Here is a 25,886-nt window from a genome sequence, read left to right as displayed (position 1 = left end):
TATTAACAAGTCCAATACAGCAAATGAAAGGTACACATCTTGTGAATCCAGCCAACATGTCCGATTTTTAAAATGTTTTACAGTGAAAACAGCATGTATATTTATGTTAGCTTACCACCAAATACAAAAAAGGACAGACATTTTTCACAGCACAGGTAGCATGCACAAAGCCAACCTAACTAACCAAGAACCAACCAAACTAACCAAGAAACAACTTCATCAGATGACAGTCTTATAACATGTTATTCAATAAATCTACGTTTTGTTCGAAAAATGCATAAAAAGTGCATAAAAAGTGCATATTTCAGGTATACATCATAGTTTACATTGCAGCTACAATCAGAAATTGCACCGAAAGCAGCCAGAATAATTACAGACACCAACGTCAAATACCTAAATACTCATCATAAAACATTTCTGAAAAATACATAGTGTACAGCAAATGAAAGACAGGCATTGTCATGATCGTCTTCGTGAGAGAGAGAGGACCAAGGCGCAGCGTGTGCAAAATACATCTCTTTATTTTGGAAGAGAGAAAAAACACGAAACGAACACTATACACAAACTAACAAAACAACAAACGACCGTGAAGCTAAATAACGTAAGTGCACAGACAAGCAACAAACGTTCAACATAGACAATACCCCACAAAAGCCTACTGCCTATGGCTGCCTTAAATATGGCTCCCAATCAGAGACAATGAATGACAGCTGTCTCTGATTGAGAACCAATCCAGGCAGCCATAGACATAACTAGACACCACTACTCTACTCTGCCCCATACACATACAACACCCCTAGACATTACAAAAACACATACCTTCCCCATGTCACACCCTGACCTAACTAAAAAACATAAAGAAAACAAAGAATACTAAGGCCAGGGCGTGACAGGCATCTTGTGATTCCAGCCAATATTTCCGATTTCTTAAGTGTTTTACAGCGAAAAAACAGCGTTATATTAGCTTACCACAATAGCCAGAAACACAAGCCCTTCCCCAGTAGCAAAAGTTAGCGATCGTAACAAACCAGCAAAAGATATATAATTTTTGACTAACCTTGATAAGCTTCATCAGATGACAGTCCTATCGAAAATGTTCGAAAATGTGCATATTTAGAGCTGAAATCACTGGTTATACATTGTGCTAACGTAGCATCTCTTTCCCACAACGTCCGGATATTTTTCTGACACTTTTTCTGACACACATATTCTGACCAAATGACTATTCATAAACATAACTAAAAAATACATGTTGTATAGGAAATGATAGATACACTAGTTCTCAATGCAAGCGCCGTGTTAGAATTCTAAAAATAACCTCATTACGACATCCAGCTTAGGTATAGCGAGAGAGTACCCAAAAGCTGGGCGCAAACGACTAGTTCACATGTACGACAGATATATGAAATAGCATCATAAAATGGGTCCTACTTTTGATGATCTTTCATCAGAATGTTGTACAAGGGGTCCTTTATCGGGAACAATAGTTGTTTGGATTTAGAACAGCCTTTTTCCCTCTCGATTTAGCAAGCACACTTGCCAAGTGGCGCGAATATCTCCATGTCAACAAACGGAAGAGAACGGAACACGGCAAAACTTCCGAAAAATTTCAATCATCTGATTAACTTCTACCGCCTCAGAAACCCGGATCCGGGAGCAACCCCCACCACCCCCACCAGTAAAAAAGCTGAATAGCATAGCTAGCATAGCGTCACAAGTAAATACTAGCATCTAAATATCATTCAATCACAAGTCCAAGACACCAGATGAAAGATCCACTTCTGGTGTATCCAGCAATCATTTCTGATTTGTAAAATGTTTTACAGGGAAGACACAATATGTAAATCTATTAGCTAACCACGTTAGCAAAAGACACCATTTTTCTTTGTCCATAATTTTTTCTCTCCACCAGTAGCTATCACCAATTCGGCCAAATAAAGATATTGATAGCCACTAACCAAGAAAAAACCTCATCAGATGACAGTCTGATAACATATTTATTGTATAGGATAGGTTTTGTTAGAAAAATGTGCATATTTCAGGTAGAAATCATAGTTTACAATTGCACCCACCATCACAACTCGACTAGAATAAATACAGAGAGCAACGTGTATTACCTAATTACTAATCATAAAACATTTCTTAAAAATACACAGCGTACAGTAATTGAAAGACACAGATCCTGTGAATCCAGACAATATTTCAGATTTTCTAAGTGTCTTACAGCGAAAACACAATAAATCGTTATATTAGCATACCACATGTGCAAACATTACCCCAGCATTGATTCAAGGCAAAAAGAGCGATAGCATTATCACCACCAAAATGTATTAATTTTTTCACTAACCTTCTCAGAATTCTTCCGATGACACTCCTGTAACATCATATTACAACATACATATAGAGTTTGTTCGAAAATGTGCATATTTAGCCACAAAAAAACGTGGTTATACAATGAGAATAGTAGCCAAACTGTCCAGAAAATGTCGGGTGCCATCTTGGACAGTGATCTAGTCTATTGAATAAATAATCATGAACTTGACTAAAAAATACAGGGTGGACAGCAATTGAAAGACAAATTAGTTCTTAATGCAATTGCTGAATTACATTTTTTTAATTATCTTTACTGTGCAATACAGGGTGCGCCAAAGCGAAGCTACCCCAAAGAAAATGGCGGAATATGCGTTTAACATTTTTCAACAGAACAACGATTTATCATCATAAATAGTTCTTACTATTAGCTGAACTTCCATCAGAATCTTGGGCAATGTATCCTTTCTCCGGTCTAATCGTCTTTTGGTCGAAAGATGTCCTCTTGTCCTGACGAAAGGGCCACTAACGTTCGGCATGTACTGGAAAAGTGCCCAGCTCTTGGAAGTGCGTCACAAAGAAATGCCAGAAAATCTCACTAAACGGATATAAATTGCTATAAAACGGTTTAAATTAACTACCTTATGATGTTTTTAACACCTATAACGAGTAAAAACATGACCGGAGATATATTACTGGCTAAACCAAAGCTTGGAAGGAGGCCAGTCCGACGTCCATCGTGCGTCAAGCGCAGGGAAAAAAATAAATGTACTTCCGCTCTTTGGTCTTTTATACAGTCCCAGATTGCGCAATCGACTCCATTCAAATTGTCACCACTTACTGACATCTAGAGGAAGGGGTAGGCAGTGTTTGTATCCCCATAGCATTCACAGGGACCTTAAAACTGACCTGGGAACAGAGGCCAAGATTTCTGAAATCTCACTCCCTTTCAGGAAAAGTGCTGTAGAATGAGTTCTGTTTCACTCAGAGACATAATTCCAACGGTTATAGAAACTAGAGAGTGTTTTCTATCCAATTATAACAATAATATGCATATTGTACGAGCAAGAATTGAGTACTGGGCAGTTTAATTTGGCAACATCAAGAAAAAAAAGTGCTAACAGCACCCCCTATTGACAAGAAGTTTTAAACTATATTGAAAAAACATACTTTACGATGATATTGTCACATGTATCAAATAAAATCAAAGCCGGAGATATTAGTCGTCCATAACGACAGCTTATCAGAAGGCAAATCCAGGTCCCTTGACGCGCTCTCCAGAAAACACGAAACTGGTGACACGTCATACAAAGAGCAATTATTCGAGCCCAGATCAAGTTACACACTCAATTTCTTCTCTCACTCCTTGTCGACATCTAGTGGAAGACGTATGAAGTGCATCTAAACAAATAAATATCAAGGACTTTAATAGGCAGCCCCTAGAAGAGAGCATCGATTTCAGATTTTCCACTTCCTGTCAGGAAGTTTGCTGCAAAAGGAGTTCTGTTTTACTCACAGATATAATTCAAATGGTTTTAGAAACTAGAGAGTGTTTTCTATCCAATAGTAATAATAATATGCATATTGTACGAGCAAGAATTGAGTACGAGGCCGTTTGAAATGGGCACCTTTTATCCGGCTACTCAACACTGCCCCTGCAGCCCAAACAGGTTAAAGTGAGGCATGGGGAGGGGCTCTACACAGGGTTTGCCAGCACAGATAGTCTACGATGTTTTGAGTGTGAGGATTTTGGGCATAAGAGCTTTGCGTGCCCACATAAAGGCCGTAGACAAGGTGAGGGCATGAGCGCCAGTGGGGGAAATCGAGGTCAACGTGCAGGGGGTAATGAGATGCAGACAGCAGAGGCTGGGCCTAGTCATGTCAGGGATGGTGGTGTTAATGAGGCTGGGCCTAGTCATGCAAGAGATGGTGGTGTAAATGAGGCTGGGCCTAGTCAGGCTAGAGATGGTGGGGTAGCTGAGGCTGGGTCTAGTCATGCTAGGGATGGTGGTGTAGCGGAGGCTGGGTCTAGTCATGAAATGGATGGTGGCGTAGCAAAGGCTGGGCCTAGTCATGCTATGGATGGTGGTGTAGATGATGCTGGTCCTAGTCATGCTATGGAGGTTGGTGTAGATTAGGCTGGGTCTAGTCAGGTTATGCTAGTCAATGAGGAGAGTATAGTGGGGAAGTGTAAGAGACTAGGGGGGGGGGGGGGGGGGGGTTTCAAGCGGAAAAGGAAAAAGGGTGTGGTCAAAGGCACCATGGAACCTTTGCCTGGTGCTGGCGGGAAGGCCCTGACCAAAGAGGAAGGACAGGTGGTCAGGATGGGAGATGGAGATGAGGAGGAAAGTGAGTCTGAGGAAGAGGATGAGGAGTTATTTTTTTCAGACTCCTCTTCAATGGGTTCGGAGCTGACAGCCAGTCAAGCAGAGGGGTCAAGGTACATGTTGAGAGAACTGACAAGGTTCCTGAATGAGACCAAGGGGGACAAAGTTCATCTTTAGGCTTTTTTTTCTGATCCGGGAAAGTTTGTAAGATCAGTACAAAATACGATAAAAAATGAGGGGCATGGTGTCCTCTCACCCAGGAAACGGTTTAGGTTGAGGAAGTGGGTCACAACAGTGCGTAAGGGTCTACCTTCAGACACTGTTTAGATGTATAGTTTCTTTAAGACACAAGGGCTTTTTGAGCTTTGCTATTGGTCTCTTTCTTTGCTGGCTTTTCTCTCACTTCTTATGGAGACTCTTCAGGTAGGCTCGCTTAATATAAATGGTGACAGAGATACGGAAAAGAGTGTGTAGGGCGAATATGTAAAAAAATAAAAAAATAAAATGGTGTCGTTTCTGCAGGAGATGCATAGTGATGTGTTGAATAAGTCGATTGGCGGCTCTGGTGGAAAGGGGCAAACGTGTTGAGCCATGGGACAAATTTTAGTGCAGTGGAGGCAGTCCTGTTTGTATCAGGTCTGTCTGTAAAAATGTTCTCTTCAAAGGATGTGTGTGTGTATGTCTGTAGGCTGCTTGTTGTAAAAATAGAAATCAACAACATGGGTTTTGTCTTTATAAATGTGTGCGCCTAACACAGGGAGAGAGAGGGGGGTTCTATTTCGGTGTCTTAGACAGGAACTCTCACAGGTAGCGCCTGAGGAGATGCTGGTTGTTGGCGGGGACTGGAACTGTACAATGGATTTTTATGAAAGACAGAAATGGGGAAGAGCCTCATTCAGTGTCAGTGGGAGTGTTAAGGGACATCATTAATCAGTTTTACCTAGTGGATGTTTGGAGAACCAAACATCCCAACACAAGACAGTATACATGGGTGAAGGTTTTTGGGGCTAGGGGGAGTGCAGCCCAACTTCATCGGTTTTACATGTCCAGGAATCGGAGCAATAGGCTGTTGGGCGCTACTATTCTACTGGTGGGGTATTCGGATCACCACATAATCATGGCTTGGATGTCTATTTCACCAGGGCCCCGGCATGCATCCTATTGAAAGTTTAATGTAAAGCTCTTACAAGATGCCACTTTTTGCTCAAGTTTCCAGATCTTTTGGGAAAGGTGGGGTCAGCGAAGAGAGGAGTATGAGTCTGAGTCAATGGTGGGATGTGGGGAAAGTCAAAATTAGGCTTTTCTGTCAACAGTACATCCTCAGAGGCTAGGAGACTATTGGGGGAACTAGAGCGTTGTATTAGTGAGTTGGAGGTAGAGATGGTGGGGCAAGTCAATGAAGGCCTCCAGGCTAATTTTATCTGAACTACGTAGGGACCTGGGTAGTTTTTCCAGGTTAACAGGTCGAATAAACTGGTCAAACTAATTAGAGAATCAATCTTCAGGATGTTGTTATCATAACTATCCAATAACCTTCCAACCGGAGAATTCCTTTGTGTCTCTAGAAGTTATGGAAAGCAAGATGATATCGTTTGGAACGCGCATGACCAGGAACTGGCATTCTGCCAGACCAATGACTGAAACACCTCCCAACCGGCCCCACATCACACTAGAGGCTTCATTCCACGTTCTACAGACTGTTGACATCTAGTGGAAGGCGTAAGAAGTGCAAACAGATCCATATCTTACAGGGAATTGAATAGGCGATGAGTTGAACATTGACCAGTCTCAGAATTCTCACTTCCTGTTTGGATTTTTTCTCAGGTTTTTGCCTGCCATATGAGTTCTGTTATACTCACAGACATCATTCAAACAGTTTTAGAAACGTCAGAGTGTTTTATATCCAATAGTAATAATAATATGCATATATTAGCATCTGGGACAGAGTAGGAGGCTATGGGCACGCAATTCATCCAAAAGTGAAAATGCTCACAAAGAAGTTAAGGTAAGGAACAATAGGAGCCTAACAGGAGTGAAGGCACATCATTGGCAGGGGATATGTGGGGCGGAGAGTATGGTGGGTTTTAGATGGAAGGGGCTTTACAAACCCCCAGTACCAAAGAGGTCAGGGGACCTCCAGTGGAGGTTTCTTCATGGAGCCCTGGCCACTAACAGCTGGTTGGTACGGGTTGAACTGGGAATTGAGCAGGGGTGTCCTTTTTGTGTTATGAAAGAAACTGTTATTCATGTGTTTTCTGTGTGCGCCAGGTTAATGTAATTAATGTCTCTTTTGGAATGTCTGTGTGAGAGGTTTGGGGTAGTTATTACTGTTGGGATGTTTATAATGGGTACAGGTATTCAAATAAGGAGAAGGCCAAATGTCTTTTGTTGAATTTTCTGTTTGCTCAGGCGAAGTTGCCTATTTGGCCAACAAGGAGGAACAGGGTCAAAGGTGGGGGGATAACAGACCCTTTTACTATTATTTAATGGGATGGTCTCTGCGCGCTTTAGGGTAGAATTTGAGTTCTATAGAATGATAAAAAGTGTGGAGATGTTTCAGGAGATATGGTGTGTTGGGGGGGGGGGGGGGGTTGTCTGTATAGCTGGGGAAGATGTATTGGACATACGGTTGTAAAAGTGGTAAGGTTTTTTGGTTATTGTGATGTGCGGTGTTGTTTTGTATCGTGTGGTAGAGGGAAAGGTGAGTATGGTAAATTTATGCAGTACAGGATATATTTTTATTTTAAATTTTTAAAGGGGGGTGAGTTTATGAAATGAGAATGTTTCATTAAAGAAAGACAAAAAGTCTCACTCACTCACACACTCACTCACTCTCTCTCTTAAAAAAACGAATAGATTCAAAGCTGATTAATCACTTTCAATTTGAGGATTGATATTTCTTTCTAATAATTTGTCTTCAAAGTTCTTGATTGTGATTTTTTTCTTAATAAAGGGTTGTAAGGGAGATAAAGAACAGAACACGGGAAAATAGAGTTGTAGTTGATTATTTAAAAAAAAAATTACATCCAGAAAGATTGTGCTTTCGTGAACCGTATTAAGTTTTACAGAGAGTTTAAAATGGCAATGCTGACAAATTGCCCTCTGTGATTTGAGCAGCGCTCTCCATAGACAGAATGGGGAGAACAGAGTGCAGACCACCCTACTTAACCTCTCTTGGGTATGTGGGACGTCCCACCTCTTCAACAGCCAGTGATTCTGCTGGGCGCCAAATTCAAAAACAGAAATACTCATTATAAAAATTCAGAAAACAAAACACGTTTTACATAGGTTTAAAGATGAACGTCTTGTGAATCCAACCACGGTGTCAGATTTTAAAAATGCTTCACGGCGAAAGCATACCTTACGATTATTTGAGAACATAGCCCACTAGACTTTATTTATTACAAACAGTAACCAGCCAAGTAGAACAGAGTCAGAGTCAGAAACAGAGATAAAATGAATCCCTTACCTTTGATGATCTTCATATGGTTGCACTCAGCAGACATTCATTTACTCAATAAATGTTTATTTTGTTCAATAAAGTATATTTATATACAAAAACCTCTGTTTTGTTTGCGCGTTTTCTTCAGTAATCCACAGGCTCAAACACAGTCAAAACAGGAAGACAAAAATATTATAATTGTATCCGTAAAGTTCATAGAAACATGTCAAACGATGTTTATATTCAATCCTCTGGTTGTTTTTAGTCTAAATAATCGATAATATTTCAACCCGGACAATAACGTAGACAATTTAAAAGGTAAACAAGAATTGCACTCTCTCTAACGAGCGCATGAAAAAGCTCTGCGACACTTTAGCGTCCAGTCATTCCGAATGCTCTTGTTCCCTCATTCTTCAGAATACAAGCCTGAAACTATTTCTAAAGACTGTTGACATCTAGTGGAAGGCATAGAAACTGCAGTTTGAGTCCTAAGCCAATGGATACTGTAATGGCATTGAATAGAAAACCTACAAAACCCCCAAAGAAACTACTTCCTGAATGGATTTTTCTCAGGTTTTCGCCTGCCAAACCAGTTTTGTTATACTCACAGACACTATTTTATCAGTTTTGGAAACTTTAGAGTGTTTTCCATCCAAATCTACCAGTTATATGCATATCATATCTTCTGGGCCCGAGAAGCAGGCAGTTTAAATTGGGCATGCATTTCATCCAAAATTCCGAATGCTGCCCCTACCCTAGTGAAGTTAAGCCAAGGTCAGCAGAGTAAAAGTTTGAGTAAAAACGTCACTCACCTTGATTCTTTCAGTGCTTGCCACAGCCTTTCTGGCTACCACTTCAGTCATTGTGATCTGCCGCTGCTGTGGTAACTGTTCTGACATTCTCATATGCTTTGCTGATTCAAAGTGACTGTTGATTGTCGACTTTTTCTAGTGTCCATAAACATTTGGAAATTGACTTGCACGGTCGTTAGCTGTTATTTTTGTTGGTAAATTTCTGTTCATTGTACTGCCTGTCAGCCATCAACAATCACACATCATCTTCGCATGTGAATACGCTGACAGGCCAGGGGGGGGAAACTTTTTTGAAGTGTGGTTGAATTGAGCCATTTTCCACGGCAAAAGTGCAGTAATTCGTCAAAATTACAAACCCGCTTTTTATTGGACCCTTTTATGCGCTAAAAGTGCTGGAATATATGCGCTGATTGGTTGATTTTGCATTGAATTATGCGATCACAGAATCACAGAATCCTGGAGGGACTGAATTAATAATGTGGTAATTGAGCAAGTTGAGGGAATTAAACAGCTTGGAGTAACCCTGGATTGTAAACTTTCATGGTCAAAACGTGTTGATACAACAGTATTTAGGATGGGGAGAAGTCTGTCCATAATAAAGCGCTGCTCTGCATTCTTAACAGTACTATCAACAAGACAGGTCCTACAGTCACTAGTTTTGTCGCACCTGGACTACTTTTCAGTCGCGTGGTCAGCTGCCACAAAGTGGGACTTCGGAAAATTGAAAATGGCTCAGAACACGGCAGCATGGCTGGCCCTTGGATGTATACAGAGAGCTAACATTAATGACATGCATGTCAAGCTCTCCTGGCTCAAAGTGGAGGAGAGATTGACTTCCTCACTATTGGTATTTGTGAGATGTATTGACATGCTGAATGCACCGAGCTGTCTGTTTGAACTACTGGGACACAGCTCGGACACCCACGCATACCCCACAAGATATGCCACCAGAGGTCTCTTCACATTCCCCAAGTCCAGAACAGACTATGGACAGTACTACATAGAGCCATGACTATATGGAACTCTATTCTACATCAAGTAACTTATGCAAGCAGTAAAATTGTATTTTAAAAAACGATAAAAAAATGCACCTTATGGAACAGTGGAGATTGTGAAGCAACACAACATAGGCACAGACACATGCATACAAACACACAATTAACATACACATGGATTTTGTGTTGTAAATATGTGGTAGTAGGGTAGGGGCCTGAGGGCACACACTTAATATGTTATGAAATCTGTTATGAATGTAATATAATGTTTTAAAAAAATGCCTTAAATTTGCTGGACCCCAAGAAAATGGGGATCCATAATAAAAAATAAAAAAATACAGAGAGACATGTAACATACACACACACACACACACACACACACAACTTCACATATAGCAAAAGGACTGACTGATGGACAGACAGGCACACACACACACACACACACACACACACACACACACAAATCAGAAATACATCACATGATTGCCAAAACCTTCAACCCTGCCATGTCTAGCCAAACATCAACCTTAGTACAGTACCTGGTTTTACAGATACTCATCAGACATAGAGTACCTTGCAAAAGTATTAATCCCCCCCCCTAATATGTTGCATTACAACCTGTTATTCAAATGGATTTTTATTTGGATTTCATGTAATGGACATAGTTCAAATTGGTGAAGTGAAATGAAAAAAATAACTTGTTTAAAAAAAATCTATAATATAAAAAATGGAAAAGTGGTGCATTCACCCCCTTTACGATGAAGCTCCTAAATAACAGCTGGTGCAACCAACTACCTCCAGAAGTCACATAATTAGTTAAATAAAGTCCACCTGTGTGCAATCTAAGTGTCACATGATCTGTCACATGATCTCAGTATATTTACACTTGTTCTGAAAGGCTCCAGAGTCTGCAACACCACTAAGCAAGGGGCACCACCAAGCAAGTGGCACCATGAAGACCAAGGAGCTCTCCAAACAGATCATGGACAAAGTTGTGGAGAAGTACAGATCAGGGTTGGGTTATAAAAAAAGATCCGAAACTTTGAACATCCCACGGAGCACCACTAAATCCATTATTAAAAAATGGAAAGAATATGGCACCACAAAAAAACCTGCCAAGAGAGGGCCACCCAGCAAAACTCACAGACCAGGCAAGCAGGACATTAATCAGAGAGGAAACAAAGAGACCCCTGAAGGAGCTGCAAAGCTCCACAGCGGAGATTGGAGTATCTGTCCATAGAACCACTTTATGCCGTACATTCCACAGAGCTGGGCTTTACGGAAGAGTGGCCAGAAGAAAAGCCATTGCTTAACAAAAAAATAAGCAAACACGTTTGGTGTTTGCCAAAAGGCAGGGAGACTCTCCAAACATTTAGTCAGATGAGACTAAAACGGAGCTTTTTGGCCATCAAGGAAAATGCTAACGTCTGGCGCAAACCCAACATCTCTCATCACACCGAGCATACCATCCCCATAGTGAAGCATGGTGGTGGCAGCATCAGGCTGTGGGGATGTTTTTCATCGGCAGGGACTGGGAAACTGGTCAGAATTGAGGGAATGATGGATGGCACTAAATACAGGGAAATTCTTGAGGCAAACTTTTTTTTCAGTCTTCCAGAGATTTGAGACTGGGATGTAAGTTTACATTCAGGCAGGACAATGACGCCAAGAAAACTGCTAAAGCAACACTTGAGTGGTTTAAGGGAAAACATTTAAATGTCTTGGATTGGCCTAGTCAAAGCCCAGACTTCAATCCAATTGACAATCTGTGATATGACTTAAAGAATTCCGTACACCAGCGGAACCCTTCCAACTTGAACGAGCTGGAGCAGTTTTGCCTTGAAGAATGAGCAAAAATCCCAGTGGTTAGATGTGCCAAGCTTATAGAGACATACCCCAACATACCCCAATAATTTCTGCAAAAGGTGGCTCTACAAAGTATTGACTTTGGGGGTTAAATAGTTCTTGTTTGTTTCACAATAAAAAATATTTTGCATCTTCAAAGTGGTAGGCATGTTGTGTAAATCAAATGATACAACCCCCCCCAAAATCTATTTTAATTCCAGGTTGTAAGCCACAAGATAGGAAAAATGCGAAGGGGGGTTAATACTTTCGCCAGACACTGTAGAGTATTGTCTCTTCTATATTGTAAAACATTCATCTTTGCTCCCCAGGTGCACTTGTTTCATAACATCCTGTGTTCTTTTTTCTTCTAAACAGCAACTATGCATCCTACCTGATCCCCATGGCCATTTTCAACATGGCCATCCAGACCTTTGTTGTCATGTCCTCCTACCAGTCCATCGGCCAGAAATTCAAGAAGACTGGAAACCCCAGGGTAAGAAGCATGTCTACTATTATTTTCATTCATGGCTAAGCCCTGTTCCAATTCTGCATTTTTTTGTATTTATTATGGATCCCCATGCCAAGGCAGCAGCTACTGTTTTTATTTCCCCTTTATTTTACTAGGCAATTGAGTTAAGAACAAATTCTTATTTACAATGACGGCCCACCAAAAGTCAAAAGGCCTCCTGCGGGGATAGGGCCTGGGAAAAATATTTAAAAAATAGGACAAAACACACATCACAACAAGAGAGACAATACAACATAAAGGAGAGACCTAAAACAACAACATAACAAGGCAGCAACCCATGACAACACAGCATGGTAGCAACACATGATAGCAACACAACTTGGGGCAGCAGCACAACATGGTAGAAGCACAAAACATGGTACAAAGATTATTGGGCACAGACAACCACACAAAGGGCAAGAAGGAAGAGACAACAATGCATCCTGCAAAGCAGCCACAACTGTCAGTAAGAGTTTCCATGATTGAGTCTTTGAATGAAGAGATTGAGATAAATCTGTCCAGTTTGAGTGTTTGTTGCAGCTCGTTCCAGTCGCTCGCTGCAGCGAACTGAAAAAACGAGTGATCCAGGAATGTGTGTGCTTTCGGGACCTTTAACAGAATGTGACTGGCAGAACGGGTGTTGGATGTGGAGAATAAGGGCTGCGGTAGATATCTCAGATAGGGGGGAGTGAGGCCTAAGAGTGTTTTATAAATTAGCACCAACCAGTGGGTCTTGCGATGGGTATACAGAGGTGACCAGTTTACAGAGGAGTATAGAGTTCAGTGTGATGTGTTCTATAAGGAGCATTGGTGGAAAATCTGATGGCCGAATGGTAAAGCACATCTATTCACTCGAGAGCACCCTTACCTGCCGATCTATAAATTGTGTCTCTGTAATCTAGCATGGGTAGGAGGGTCATCTGAATCAGGGTTAGTTTTGCAGGCGGGTGGAAGAGGAACGATTACGATAGAGGAAACCAAGTCTAGATTTAACTTTAGCTTGCAGCTTTGATATGTGCTGAGAGAAGGACAGTGTACCATCTAGCCATACTCTCAATTACTTGTAAGAGGTGACTACCTCAAGCTCTAACCTCTCAGAGGTATTAATCACACCTGTGTGGAAAGAGGCATTCTTCTTTCCCAACCACATGACCTTTGTTTTGGAGGTGTTCAGAACAAAGTTAAGGGCAGAGAAACCTTGCTGGACAGTAAGAAAGCTTTGTTATAGAGCATTTAACACAAAATCCGGGGAGGGGCCAGCTGAGTATGAGACTATAAATGGATGAGAGCGCTTTCTACTGCCTGAGCTATGTTGTTGATGTAAATTGAGAAGAGCATGGGGCCTAGGATCGAGACTTGGGGTACTCCCTTGGTGACAGGCAGTGGCTGAGACAACAGATGTTCTGACTTTATACACTGCACTGTTTGAGAGAGGTAGTCAGCAAACCAGCCCCAAGACCTCACAGAGACACCAACACTCCTTAGCCGGCCCACAAGACTGGAATGGTTTACCGTATCAAAAGCTTTGACCAAGTCAATACAAATATCAGCACAACATTGCTTATAATCAAGGGCAAGTGTGACATCATTGAGGACCTTTTAAGGTTGCAGTGACAAATCCATAACCTGAGTGGAAACCAGATTGCATACCAGAGAGAATACAATAGACATCAAGAAAGCCAGTCAGTTGATTATTGACAAGTTTTTCGAACACTTTTGATAAACAGGGTAAATTAGATACAGGCCTATAACAGTCAGGATCAGCATGATCTCCCCCTTTAATTAAAGGACGAACCGTGGCTGCCTTCCAAGCAATAGAAAGAGAAGTGGGAGGCCCCGGTGCACAACTGAGCAAGAGGACAAGTACATTAGAATGTATAGTTTGAGAAACAGACGCCTCACAAGTTCTCAACTGGCAGCTTCATTAAATAGTACCCGCAAAACACCAGTCTCAATGTCAACAGTGAAGAGGCGACTCCGGGATGCTGGCCTTCTAGGCAGAGATACAAAGAAAAAGCCATATCTCAGATAGGCCAATAAAAAGAAAAGATTAAGATGGGCAAAAGACACTGGACAGAGGAACTCTGCTTCGAAGGCAAGCATCTGGTTAGAGCCAGTTTGTGTTGTTCTGTGAGGGGAGTAGTACACAGCGTTGTACGAGATCTTCAGTTTCTTGGCAATTTCTCGCATGGAATAGCTTTCATTTCTCAGAACAAGAATACTGACGAGTTTCAGAAGAAAGTTGGTTTCTATCCATTTTGAGCCTGTAATCGAACCCACAAATGCTGACGCTCCAGATAGTCAACTAGTCTAAAGAAGGCCAGTTTTATTGCTTCTTTAATCACTACAACAGTTTATCTGTGCTACCATAATTGCCAAAGGGTTTTCTAATGATCAATTAGCCTTTTAAAATGATCAATTTGGATTAGCTAACACAACATGCCATTGGAACACAGGAGTGATGGTTGCTGATAATGGTTCTCTGTACGCCTATGTTGATATTCCATAAATATCTGCCGTTTCCAGCTACCATAGTCATTTATAACATTAAAAATGTCTAAATTGTATTTCTGATCAATTTTATGTTATTTTAATGGACAAAAAATAGCTTTTCTTTGAGAAACAAGGACATTTTTAAGTGATCCCAAACTTTTGAAAGGTAGTGGACATCCAAGGGCAAGCCATGCTGCCCTGTTCTGAGCTGATTGCAATTTTCCTAAGTCCCTCTTTGTGGCACCTGGCCACACGACTGAACAGTGGTTCAGGTGCAACAAAACTAGGGCCTGTAGGACCTGCCTTGTTGAAAGTGCTGTAAAGAGTAGCGTTTCATTATGGACAGACTTCTCACCATCTTAGCTACTATTGTATCAATATGTTTTGACAATGACAGTTTACAATCCAGAGTTACTCCAAGCAGTTTAGTCACTTCAACTTGCTCAATTTCCATATTATTCAGTACAAGATTTAGTTGAGGTTTAGGGTTTAGTTAATGATTTTTCCCAAATGCAATGCTTTTAGTTTTTGATACATGTGACTCACCACCTGGATATGGTCTGATGTAGCAACGTTTGAATTTCTGTTTTTTACATCGGATAAAAGTAGATACTCAGAGCTGCAAAGTGATATATCATACACTGCATTTGAGGAAACAATGGGAAAGTAATTCTGCTTTGAAAGTTGATCAACTTGTAAACTCCCTTTTGATAACTGTTTTTCAATGTTTTTGGTACTGTTATTGGAGAGCCCTTTGTGTACACCCATTCAGCATTGTTCACACCCTCTTAAGTCTTAGACCCACCCATCTCTTTAAGGGTTGATCCGAGCGTTCTGTACTAACTTGCCAGTTACTTCCAGACATTTAACTTTCTGGGATATGTGGAACACTAGCGTCAACAGAATAAGTTCTGTTATACTCACAGACATGAGTTTTGTGTCGCGCCTGCAGGGTTGAAATATGCTTCTCTCTCTGTTCACTATGGTGCTATCCTCAGATAATAGCATCGTTTGCTTTCGCCGAAAAGACTATTTGAATTCTGACATGTTGGCTGGATTCAAAACCAGTAGCTTTAATTTGGTATCTTTCATGTGTGATTTAATGAAAGTGTGATTTTTATAGTAATTTATTTGAATATTCTCTGCATTCTCTGCATTTTCTCTGGCTTTTGGCCAAGTGAGACAGTAGCGTCCCGCCTAAACTCAGATTTTTGGATATAAATATGAACTTTACCGAACAAAACATACATGTATTGTGTAACATGAAGTCCTACGAGTGTCATCTGATGAAGATCATCAAAGTTTAGTGATTAATTTTATCTCTATTTCTGCTTTTTCTTACTCCTCTCTTTGGCTGGAAAAATGGCTGTGTTTTTCTATGGCTATGTACTGACCTAACATAATCGTTTGGTGTGCTTTCGCCGTAAATCCTTTTTGAAATCAGACATGTTGGCTGGATTCACAACAAGTGCAGCTTTAATTTGGTTTCTTTCATGTGTTATTTCATGAAAGTTAGATTTTAATAGTAAAATCTTTGAATTTGGCGCCCTGCATTTTTACTGGCTTTTGGCCAAGAGGGACGTTAGCGTCCCACATATCCCAGAGAAGTTAACCTGTTGGGGATGGGGGCGCTGTTTAGACTATTTATGCTAATTGGGTAATTTTTGAAACGGCTTCCCACAAAATCCTTGATCGTACAATATGCATATTATTATTATTATTGGATAGAAAACAGTCTATAGTTTCTATAGGAGTTGAAATTTTGTCTCTAAGTGGAACAGAGCCCATTCTACAGCAATTTCCCTGACATGGATTCAGATTTCAGAAATGTTGGCCACTGTTCTGAAGTCAGTTAAAACGGCACTGATATTGCTATGACTATACGGACACTTCTTACGTCTTCCCCTGGATGCCTTTACGTGATAACGATTCCAATGGGGTCGATTGCGCGTTCACAGGCCCTATAAATCAAAAAACCCTGTAGCTAGCAAGTCTTTCCTTGGTGCGTAACGCGCGTGCTGGACACCGACCCGCTCCTGTTCCAAGCGTTAGTTTAGCCTGTTATATTTCTCCGGTCATCTTTTCACTCGTTATAGGAGTTAAAAACATCATAAGGTAGTTAATTTAAAGCGTTTTATAGCAATTTATATCCGTTTAGTGCGATTTTGGGACATTTATTTTTGAAACGATGTGAATAGTTGGGCACGCTTTTCAGTTCATCCCGAACGCAGTTGGCATTTCCACATGGCAAGAGGACAGCTTTCCACCAAAAGACGATTGCTCCCAAGAAAGGATCCTTTGCCCAAGATACTGATGGAAGAACAGCTCAAGGTAGGACATTTTTATTATGATAAATCGTGTTTCTGTCGAAACATTTTAGTGGCTTAGGACGCCATGTTTTTTTGACGTAGCTTCGCTTGGCGCAAACTATATTGAAAAGTAAGGATAAATTAAAAAATGTTATTCCGCAATTGTATTAAGAATTAAATTGTCTATCAATCCCTGTCCACCCTATATTTTTTAGTCACGTTTATGAGTATTTATGTATAAGAGTAGATCACTGTCTAAGTGGCGCAAGGACTTTTTCTGACCAGCTTGTCTACATTTCACATTGTCTAACCATGATTTTGGTGGCTAAATATAAACATTTGCGATCAAACTCTATATGGAATGTGTAATATGATGTTACAGGAGTGTCATCGGAAGAATTCTGAGAAGGTTAGTGAAAAAATTAATATCTTTTGGCGATGTTTACGTTATCGCTCACTTTGGCTAGAATCAATGCTGGGCTGCTATGTGCTATGTGCTATGCTAATATAACGATTTATTGTGTTTTCGCTGTAAGACACTTAGAAAATCTGAAATATTGTCTGTATTCACAGGATCTGTGTCTTTCGATTCGTGTATGCTGTGTATTTTTACGAAATGTTTGATGATTAGTAAGTAGGTAAACACGTTGCTCTAAGTAGTTTTTCTATTCCATTTGTGACGGTGGGTGCAATTGTAACCTATGCCATCTACCTGAAATATGCACTTTTTTCTAACAAAACCTATCCCATACCATAAATATGTTATCAGACTGTCATCTAATGAGTTTTTTTGTTGGTTAGGGGCTATAAATATCTTAGTTTAGCCGAATTGGTGATGGCTACTGGTGTTGGTGGACAAATAAAAGATGGTGGATTATGCTAATGTGTTTTTAGGTAATAGATGTACATCTTTACATATTGTGTCTTCCCTGTAAAACATTTTAAAAATCGGACATGTTGACTGGATTCACAAGATCTGTGTCTTTCATTAGCTGTATTGGACTTTAATGTGTGAAAGTTAAATATTTAAAAAAAAATTTTTTTTTGAATTTCGCGGCACTGGTTTTTCAGTGGGGGGGGGGGGGTGTGCCGCTAGCGCCACGCTGATCCTAGACAGGTTAACACAGAGAATGCAGACCTCACGTACTTGGAACAGAAGGTTATATTGTCGTCAAGGCTTTATATAGGAAGGGAGAGGAGGGCGTGTTTGAAAAGTTTTATCACCCATGTCTCTTCACAGGGGGGCACCACTGATTGAGCAGAGCACCAAATCTCTAATTTGGAAGCTAAAATTACATTTCATCTCTTCACCAATCATTTTATATTCAAACATTTAAATTGAACAACAATTCCATGTGACTCCGATAACTACAATGTGCAGACTTTCCACTGTAGAGTTTATGTCATCCTATCATTGATGAGAATGTCTCAGATGACAACCGAACTGACATCATATTCATTAAGTACCACAGCATATGTTCAATTGGTCGGATTACCAGAATATAGTTAATTTCCTCCCACCTTCGGATGTTCCCAGAATCTTTATGTTAACCAAAGGATTTTCAAATGTCACATCAGCAGGGTAGAGAGAGGAAAAAAGGGGGGGAAAGGTATTTATGACTGTTATAAACCTACCCCCAGGCCAACGTCATGACACAGTGCTGTTGGCAACAATTGAATTACGCTTTGAATTACGTTTGCTGACACCAGACATATTCAATGGGTGTTCAGCGTTAAAAAATGTAGCATTTATTCTGCGCTCTGGCACACTAAGATGATTTTTTTGTTAAGAAATGTAGCTAGATAGCTAGCTAGGTAAACAATGAATCCCAACGCATTACATAATGTTAGTTAGCGAGCCAACCAGCTAATGTTAGCTAACTAACAGTACACTTTAACTTGAAATAAATACTCTGTCAAAATTAGAAACGCATAAAATCTGAAAATGTAGCAAGCTACATTAACTTTTCCGTGGTCTGAAATTGGAGTAGATAGCCAGAGCGAATTTACCAGCTAGTACGTCTAACAACAGTTGCAGTGACATTGTACTGAAATGGATACTTGCATAGTGGAGTCTTGACATGTAGCTAGCTAGCTAAACAATGGACCATATTCACAACTCATGGCGTTACTACCCTGCATGAATTGGCAGGTAGCAAACCAACCAGTTCTATGGCTATAACTAGTCAAGCAAATGTGTCTGAGATACAAAGAATAAGATCATACACAGAACATTAGCTAGCGACCCAGCCAGCTAACGTTAACTAGCTAACAGTACACTTGAAATTAAACCACTCTGTCAAAATTAGAAACGTGTAATATCTGAATGTAGCTAGCTAGACTATCTTACTCATATACATCATGGTTGGATGCGTCTCCTGTCTGATGCCATGCATGGTTGCCCTTAGTTTGAAGATGTAATCCAGACTGGTGCTTTCTCCATCTCATTAGCTATCATACTCGAATTTCACTGATTTCAAAACTCAGTCCTCCAGAAAGCGGAGAGCATATACATAACAATAGCTAGTGAGCCAGCCAGCTAACGTTAGCTAGCGAACAATACACTTTAACTTGACATTAGGTTTATGCAGTTTTACTATGTGATACATTTTTTAAAACTTGTTCGACACGATTACCTAGACATACTGACCCTTATTCCTTGCCACCCATTCTGAAACTAACTGCATCGCTTTGTTAAGTGTAGCAGTCATTTCAATCACTGTAGTACCTCCTGAGTGGCGCAGCGGTCTAAGGCACTGCATCTCAGTGCTAGAAGTGTCTTAACAGACCCTGGTTTCATTCCAGGCTGTATCACAACCGGCCGTAATTAGGAGTTCCATAGGGAGGCACACAATTGGCCCAGCGTCGTTAGGGTTTGGCCGGGGTAGGCCGTCATTGTAAATAATAATTTATTTAGTTACTTAAAAAATGTGTATAGTGTTGAGTCATCCGCATACATAGACACACTGGCTTTACACAAAGGTAGTGGCATGTTGTTAGTAAACATTTTAAAAAGTAAGGGGCCTAGGCAGCTTCCCTGGGGAATTCCTGATTCTACCTGGATTATGTTGGAGAGGCTTCCATTAAAGAACACCCTCTGTCAACACGCACAATACCTATACTACCAATGTTAATCTATTTAGCTTTTTCGCCCTGTAAGGTGTAGAGCAGGGGTGTCAAACTCATTCCACGGAGGGCCTAGTGTCTGCAGGTTTTTGGTTTTTCCTTTCAATAAAGCCCTAGACAACCAGGTGTGGGGAGTTCCTAACTAATTAGTGATGTTAATTCATCAATCAAGTACAAGGGAGGAGCGAAAACCCGCAGACACTCGGCCCTCCGTGGAATGAGTTTGACACCTGTGGTGTAGCGTATCAAGGCCCCCGGGAGAAGGGATTAGGTGAGTTGGTTGAAATGCAACCACTGTGCCGTAAAGGAAGCCACTATAAATATGTCCCGCGGGACTGGAGGGACTGAATCAGGTTGCCTCTCCCTTTATATGTTGCATAAGACATTTACTCATGGTGCTGTGGCAGTACTGCTGTAGCCCTATAGACTGACACAGGACCTGTCTAAGACCGCGCTAGTCTGAGCACAAAGGTGACTATGCTGCAGGAAAGCGTGAGCTCTTCTCACTAAGGCAGCACTGTTACTGTTATGTAACCTTCAAATAGCATCACTCACACACAGACATGCTCTCTCTGTGTCTCTCTCACACACACACACACACACACACACATCCAATACCTGAAATCCACACATCACCTCATCATTATTTTGGAAAAACAAAGGCCCCTCTCCTCTCAGACTCCCCTGATAAACAGAGTGTTGGGTTTCTACTAGAAATGTCTACAAAACTGTACACTATGTAATTAACATTCCTTTATGGATACAAAGGTTGTACACATGGCAATCCAGTCTTTGTGTCATGTGTACTCAAAAAGAACACATACACAAACAAACCTGTTACCCACAAGTATATTGCAGTATGATTATGAAACATGGGATAACTAAATGGTCAGTGAACAGCGTTTTCCTGTGTACCTGTTTTGGTGCATGATGTCTTTGTTTACGAGCTGAACTCGGAATGTAGTTCATTAGGAAATTATGGTAAGCTAGATATTGTGTTTCTATCCCAGCCGTTATCCCATGCTTGTGACCAGACCGTCACATGCATGTAAGCCCCATGATCCGAGATGTTTTTCTTTCTTTTTTTGTTCTCTTCATGGCTGAACAGTAACAATTCCTTCTCTCTAACCCTCTCTCTCGCCATCTCTCTGCTCTCTCTTTATCCCTTTGCATGTTTTGGAATGTTTTTATTCTGTACAGGCTTTCTTCTTTTCATTCTGTCTATTAGGTTAGTATTGTGGAGTAACTACAATGTTGTTCATCCAACCTGTATCTTTGTAGTGACTGGGTGTATCGATACACCATACAAAGTGTAATTAATAACTTTACCATGCTCAAAGGTATATTCAATGTCTGCTTTTTTTTAACCCAACCATCAATTGATGTCCTTCTTTGCGAGGCATTGGAAAACCTTGCTGGTTTTTGTAGTTGAATCTGTGTTTGAAATTCACTGCTCCACTGAGGAACCTTACAGAAATCTATGTTTGTGGTACAGCGATGAAGTAGTCATAAAACATTATGTTCACACTATTGCACATAGAGAGTCCATGCAATTTATTATGTGACTTGTTAAGCAAATTTTTACTCATGAACTTATTGAACTCATTAACTTAGGCTTGCTATAACAAAGTGGTTGAATACGTATTGATTAAAGACATTTCAGCTTTTCATTTTAAATACATTTGTAAACATTTCCACTTTGATATGGGGTATTGTGTGTAGGCCAGTGGCAAAAAAATATATTTAATCCATTTTAAAATTCAGGCTGTAAAACAACAACATTTTGTCAAGGGGATGTGAATACTTTCTGAAGGCACTGTAAGTAATATACTGTCAATCTCTCTACAGTTTAACACTGCCACTCCCCTGAAGACATTTTTGTTCTGCTGGGGACCCTATGGAGTCCTGGCCTTCTACGCTGCTGTTGAGAATGCCAACTTGGTCTCTCCCAAAATTAGGATGGTAAGGACAACACACACATATATGTGTGCGCACACACACTGCATCTAATCTGACAGAAAACTTCATATTAGATTTCTCAAGGTCATATGACTTTGTGTATGCCGACGGTCTTTCACTCCATTTTCCAAATGCAATACTCAGGGTTTCTGTGTAATATAGTGGTCATTAATCGCACTGCTTGATTATATACAGTGCATTCAGAAATTATTCAGACCCCTTGACTTTTTCCACATTTTGTCATGTTAGTCTTATTCTGAAATGTATTAACTTGTTTTTTCCCTCATCAATCTACACACAATACCCCATAATGACAAAGCAAAAATAGGTTTTTAGAAATGTTTGCAAATTTATTAAAAAAAACTAAAACTGAAATATCACATTTACATAAGTATTCAGACCCTTTACTCAGTACTTAGTTGAAGCACCTTTGGCAGCAATTACAGCCTCAAGTCTTCTTGGGTATGACGCTACAAGCTTGGCACACCTGTATTTGGGGAGTTTCTCCCATTCTTCTCTGCAGGTCCTCTCAAACTCTGTCAGTTTGGATGGGGAGCGTCGCTGCACAGCTATTTTTAAGTCTCTCCAGAGATGTTTGATCGGGTTCAAGTCAGGGCTCTGGCTGGGCCACTCAAGGACAATCAGAGACTTGTTCCGAAGCGACTCCTGTGTTGTCTTGGCTGTGTGTTTAGGGTTGTTGTCCTGTTGGAAGGTGAAACGTCGCCCCAGTCTGAGGACCTGAGTGCTCTGGAGTAGGTTTTCATCAAGGATCTCTCTGTACATTGCTCTGTTCATCTGTCCCTCAAGCCTGACTAGTCTTCCAGTCCATGCCACTGAAAAACATTCCCACCGCACCTCAGGATGGTGCCAGGTTTGCTCTCCGTTTCCTCCAGATGTGACGCTTAGGATTCAGGCCAAAGAGTTCAATCTTGGTTTCATCAGACTAGAGAATCTTGTTTCTCATGGTCTGAGCATTTTTAGGTGCCCTTTGGCAAACTCCAAGTGGGCTGTCATGTGCCTTTTACTGAGGAGTGGCTTCCATCCATAAAATGATGCAGAGATGGTTGTCTTTCTGCAAGGTTCTCCCATCTCCACAGAAGAACTCTGGATCTCTGTCAGTGACCATTGGGTTCTTGGTCACCTCCCTGACCAAGGCCTGTTTCCCCTGATTGCTCAGTTTGGCAGGGCTGCCAGCACTAGGAAGAGTCTTGGTGGTTCCAAACTTCTTCAATTTAAGAATGATGGAGGCCACTGTGTTCTTGGGGACCTTCACTGCTGTAGAAATGTTTTGGTACCGTTCCTTAGATTTGTGCTTCGACACAATCCTGTCTCGGTGATCTACAGACAATTCCTTCGACCTCATGGCTTGCTTTTTGCTCTGACATGCACTGTCAACTGTGGGACCTTATATAGACAGGTGTGTGCCTTTCCAAATCATGTCCAATCAATTGAATTAACCACAGGTGGACTCCAATCAGTTGTAGAAGGATAATCAGTGAAACAGGATGCACCTGAGCTCAATTTTGAGTCTCATAGCAAAGGGTCTAAGTACTTATGTAAATAAAGTATTTCTGTTTTGGATTTGTAATAAATGTTGAAACATTTTTAAAACCTGTTTTCGCATTGTGATTATGAGGTATTGTGTGTAGATTAATGAGCATTTTTAATATGTTTTATTCATTTTAGAATAAAGCTGTAATGTAACAAATGTGGAAAAATTCAAGGGGTCTGAATATTTTCCAAATGCACTGTAACTCATGGTCCTTTGGTTCCCAAAGCAATGTGCATTTAACACGTATTGGTATAGTCTATTGCCCATTCAGGAATCAAACTCACAACTCTGGTGTGCCAAATGTCATTCTCCAACCAACTGAGTCATTCAACCCTCTATGTATATCTGTATTTTAACAAACTTGTTGTACAGTTTGACACAAATGTACAATTGTTTATCTTCTTGAGCTCGTATTGAGACATTGACATTGCTCTGTTTGGTCTTCTGTTTGCAGTTGGCTCCTATTCTGGCAAAGACCTCTCCCACCTTCAACGCTTTCGTGTACGCCCTGGGCAATGAGAACTACAGTGGAGGCATCTGGCAGTTCCTCACTGGGGAAAAGATTGAAGTGCCTCAAATTGAGAACAAGTTCAAATAAACTAAGCATGTGATAATCACACACAAACTGTCCTCTTGGTTTTCCAAAAGGTACGAATGTTGTTGTAGATTCATTAAAGTCACTGGACCTGGACTTCATTGTGTGTGTGTGTGTGGTTGTGTGTGTGTGTGTGTGTGTGTGTGTGTGTGTGTGTCTGTGTGTGTGAGACATTTTAGTCTGGGGTTAACGTGGAGTCTTGTGTTTGTTCTGGCATTGGGATATATTTATGTTCACTCTCTAGTTTAGGATGGGCAGTAGACACACGCCATGCCAGACTGGTGAAAAACTATATTATTAGATATTAAAACTTCTTATGGCTGCAAGGGGCAGTATTGAGTAGCCAGTTAAATCGTGCCCATTTCAAACGGCCAGGTACTCAATTCTTGCTCGTACAATATGCATATTATTATTACTATTGGATAGAAAACACTCTCTAGTTTCTAAAACCGTTTGAATTATTTCTCTGAGTGAAACAGAAATCCTTCTGCAGCACATTTCCTGACCAGGAAGTGGAATGTCAGAAATCGATGCTCTGTTCAACTTCATGCCTATACATGGGCAATGAACGTAAGAGTCTACGTACACTTCATACACCTTCCCCTGGTTGTCAAGAGGCGGTGAGAGAAGAAATATCGTGTCTATCTTGGTCTGAGGTGGAATTAAAGCTCTTTGTATGATGTGACCGTCCATTTCCTGTTTCTGGAGCGCGCGAAAGAGGACATGGATCTGCCTTCTGTTTAGCTGTCGTTATGGACGACTAACATCTCCGGTTTAGATTTTATTTGATACATGTGACCATATCATCGTAAAGTATGTTTTTTCAATATAGTTTAATCAGATTATTGAAACTTTTTCGGGAGTTTTGCCGTGTTCCGTTCTCTGACTTTGTTGACGTTGGAGAGATCCGTGCCACTTGGCAAGTGCCCATGCCAAATCAAGAGGGAAATTTGCCGTTCCAGATCCAAACAACGACTGTTCTGGATAAAGGACACCTTGTCCAACATTCTGACGGAAGATCACCAAAAGTAAGAAACATTTTATGATGCTATTTCTAATATCTGTCGTGCATGTGAACTGGTCGTCGGCGCCCAAGTGTTTCTGGCTATTGTGGCTACGCTAATATAACGCTATATTGTGTTTTCGCTGTAAAACATTTGATAAATCGGAAATATTGTCTGGAATCACAAGATGCCTGTCTTTCAATTGCTGTACACTATGTATTTTTCAGAAATGTTTTATGATGAGTATTTAGTTATTTGGCGTTGGTGTCTGTAATTATTCTGTCTGCTTTCGGTGCAATTTCTGACTGTAGCTGCAATGTAAACTATGATTTATACCTGAAATATGCACATTTTTCGAAAAAAACATATGCTATACAATAAATATGTTATCAGACTGTCATCTGATGAGGTTGTTTCTTGGTTAGTGGCTATTTATATCTTTATTTGGCCCGAATTTGTGATAGCTACTGATGGAGTCATAAACTGATGGAGTAATAAAAGTGGAGTCTTTTGCTAACGTGGTTAGCTAATAGATTTACATATTTTGACTTCCCTGTAAAACATTTAAAAAAATCGGACATGTTGGCTGGATTCACGAGATGTGTACTT

General features: G+C 40.6%; 1 protein-coding gene across 1 annotated transcript in view; it reads left to right on the top strand.

Annotated features, from left to right (window-relative positions):
- The window catches only part of LOC129853946 (RPE-retinal G protein-coupled receptor-like), a 36,220-nt gene extending 10,543 nt beyond the window's left edge, over nt 1-25,677 (top strand). The window contains exons 5-7 of the mRNA XM_055920486.1: nt 12,107-12,224; nt 22,016-22,129; nt 24,133-25,677. Of these exons, the coding sequence (XP_055776461.1) occupies nt 12,107-12,224; nt 22,016-22,129; nt 24,133-24,276 (376 nt within the window). The 3' untranslated portion in view covers nt 24,277-25,677. The remainder of the gene's footprint in view (nt 1-12,106; nt 12,225-22,015; nt 22,130-24,132) is intronic.
- The last annotated feature ends 209 nt before the right edge of the window (nt 25,678-25,886 follow it).

Source organism: Salvelinus fontinalis, chromosome 1 (genome assembly GCF_029448725.1).
Source record: "Salvelinus fontinalis isolate EN_2023a chromosome 1, ASM2944872v1, whole genome shotgun sequence".
In the NCBI taxonomy this organism is placed as follows: Eukaryota; Metazoa; Chordata; class Actinopteri; order Salmoniformes; family Salmonidae; genus Salvelinus; species Salvelinus fontinalis.
The sequence above is the reverse complement of the archived record's forward strand: the minus strand, read 5'-3'. Positions and strand labels throughout refer to the sequence as shown.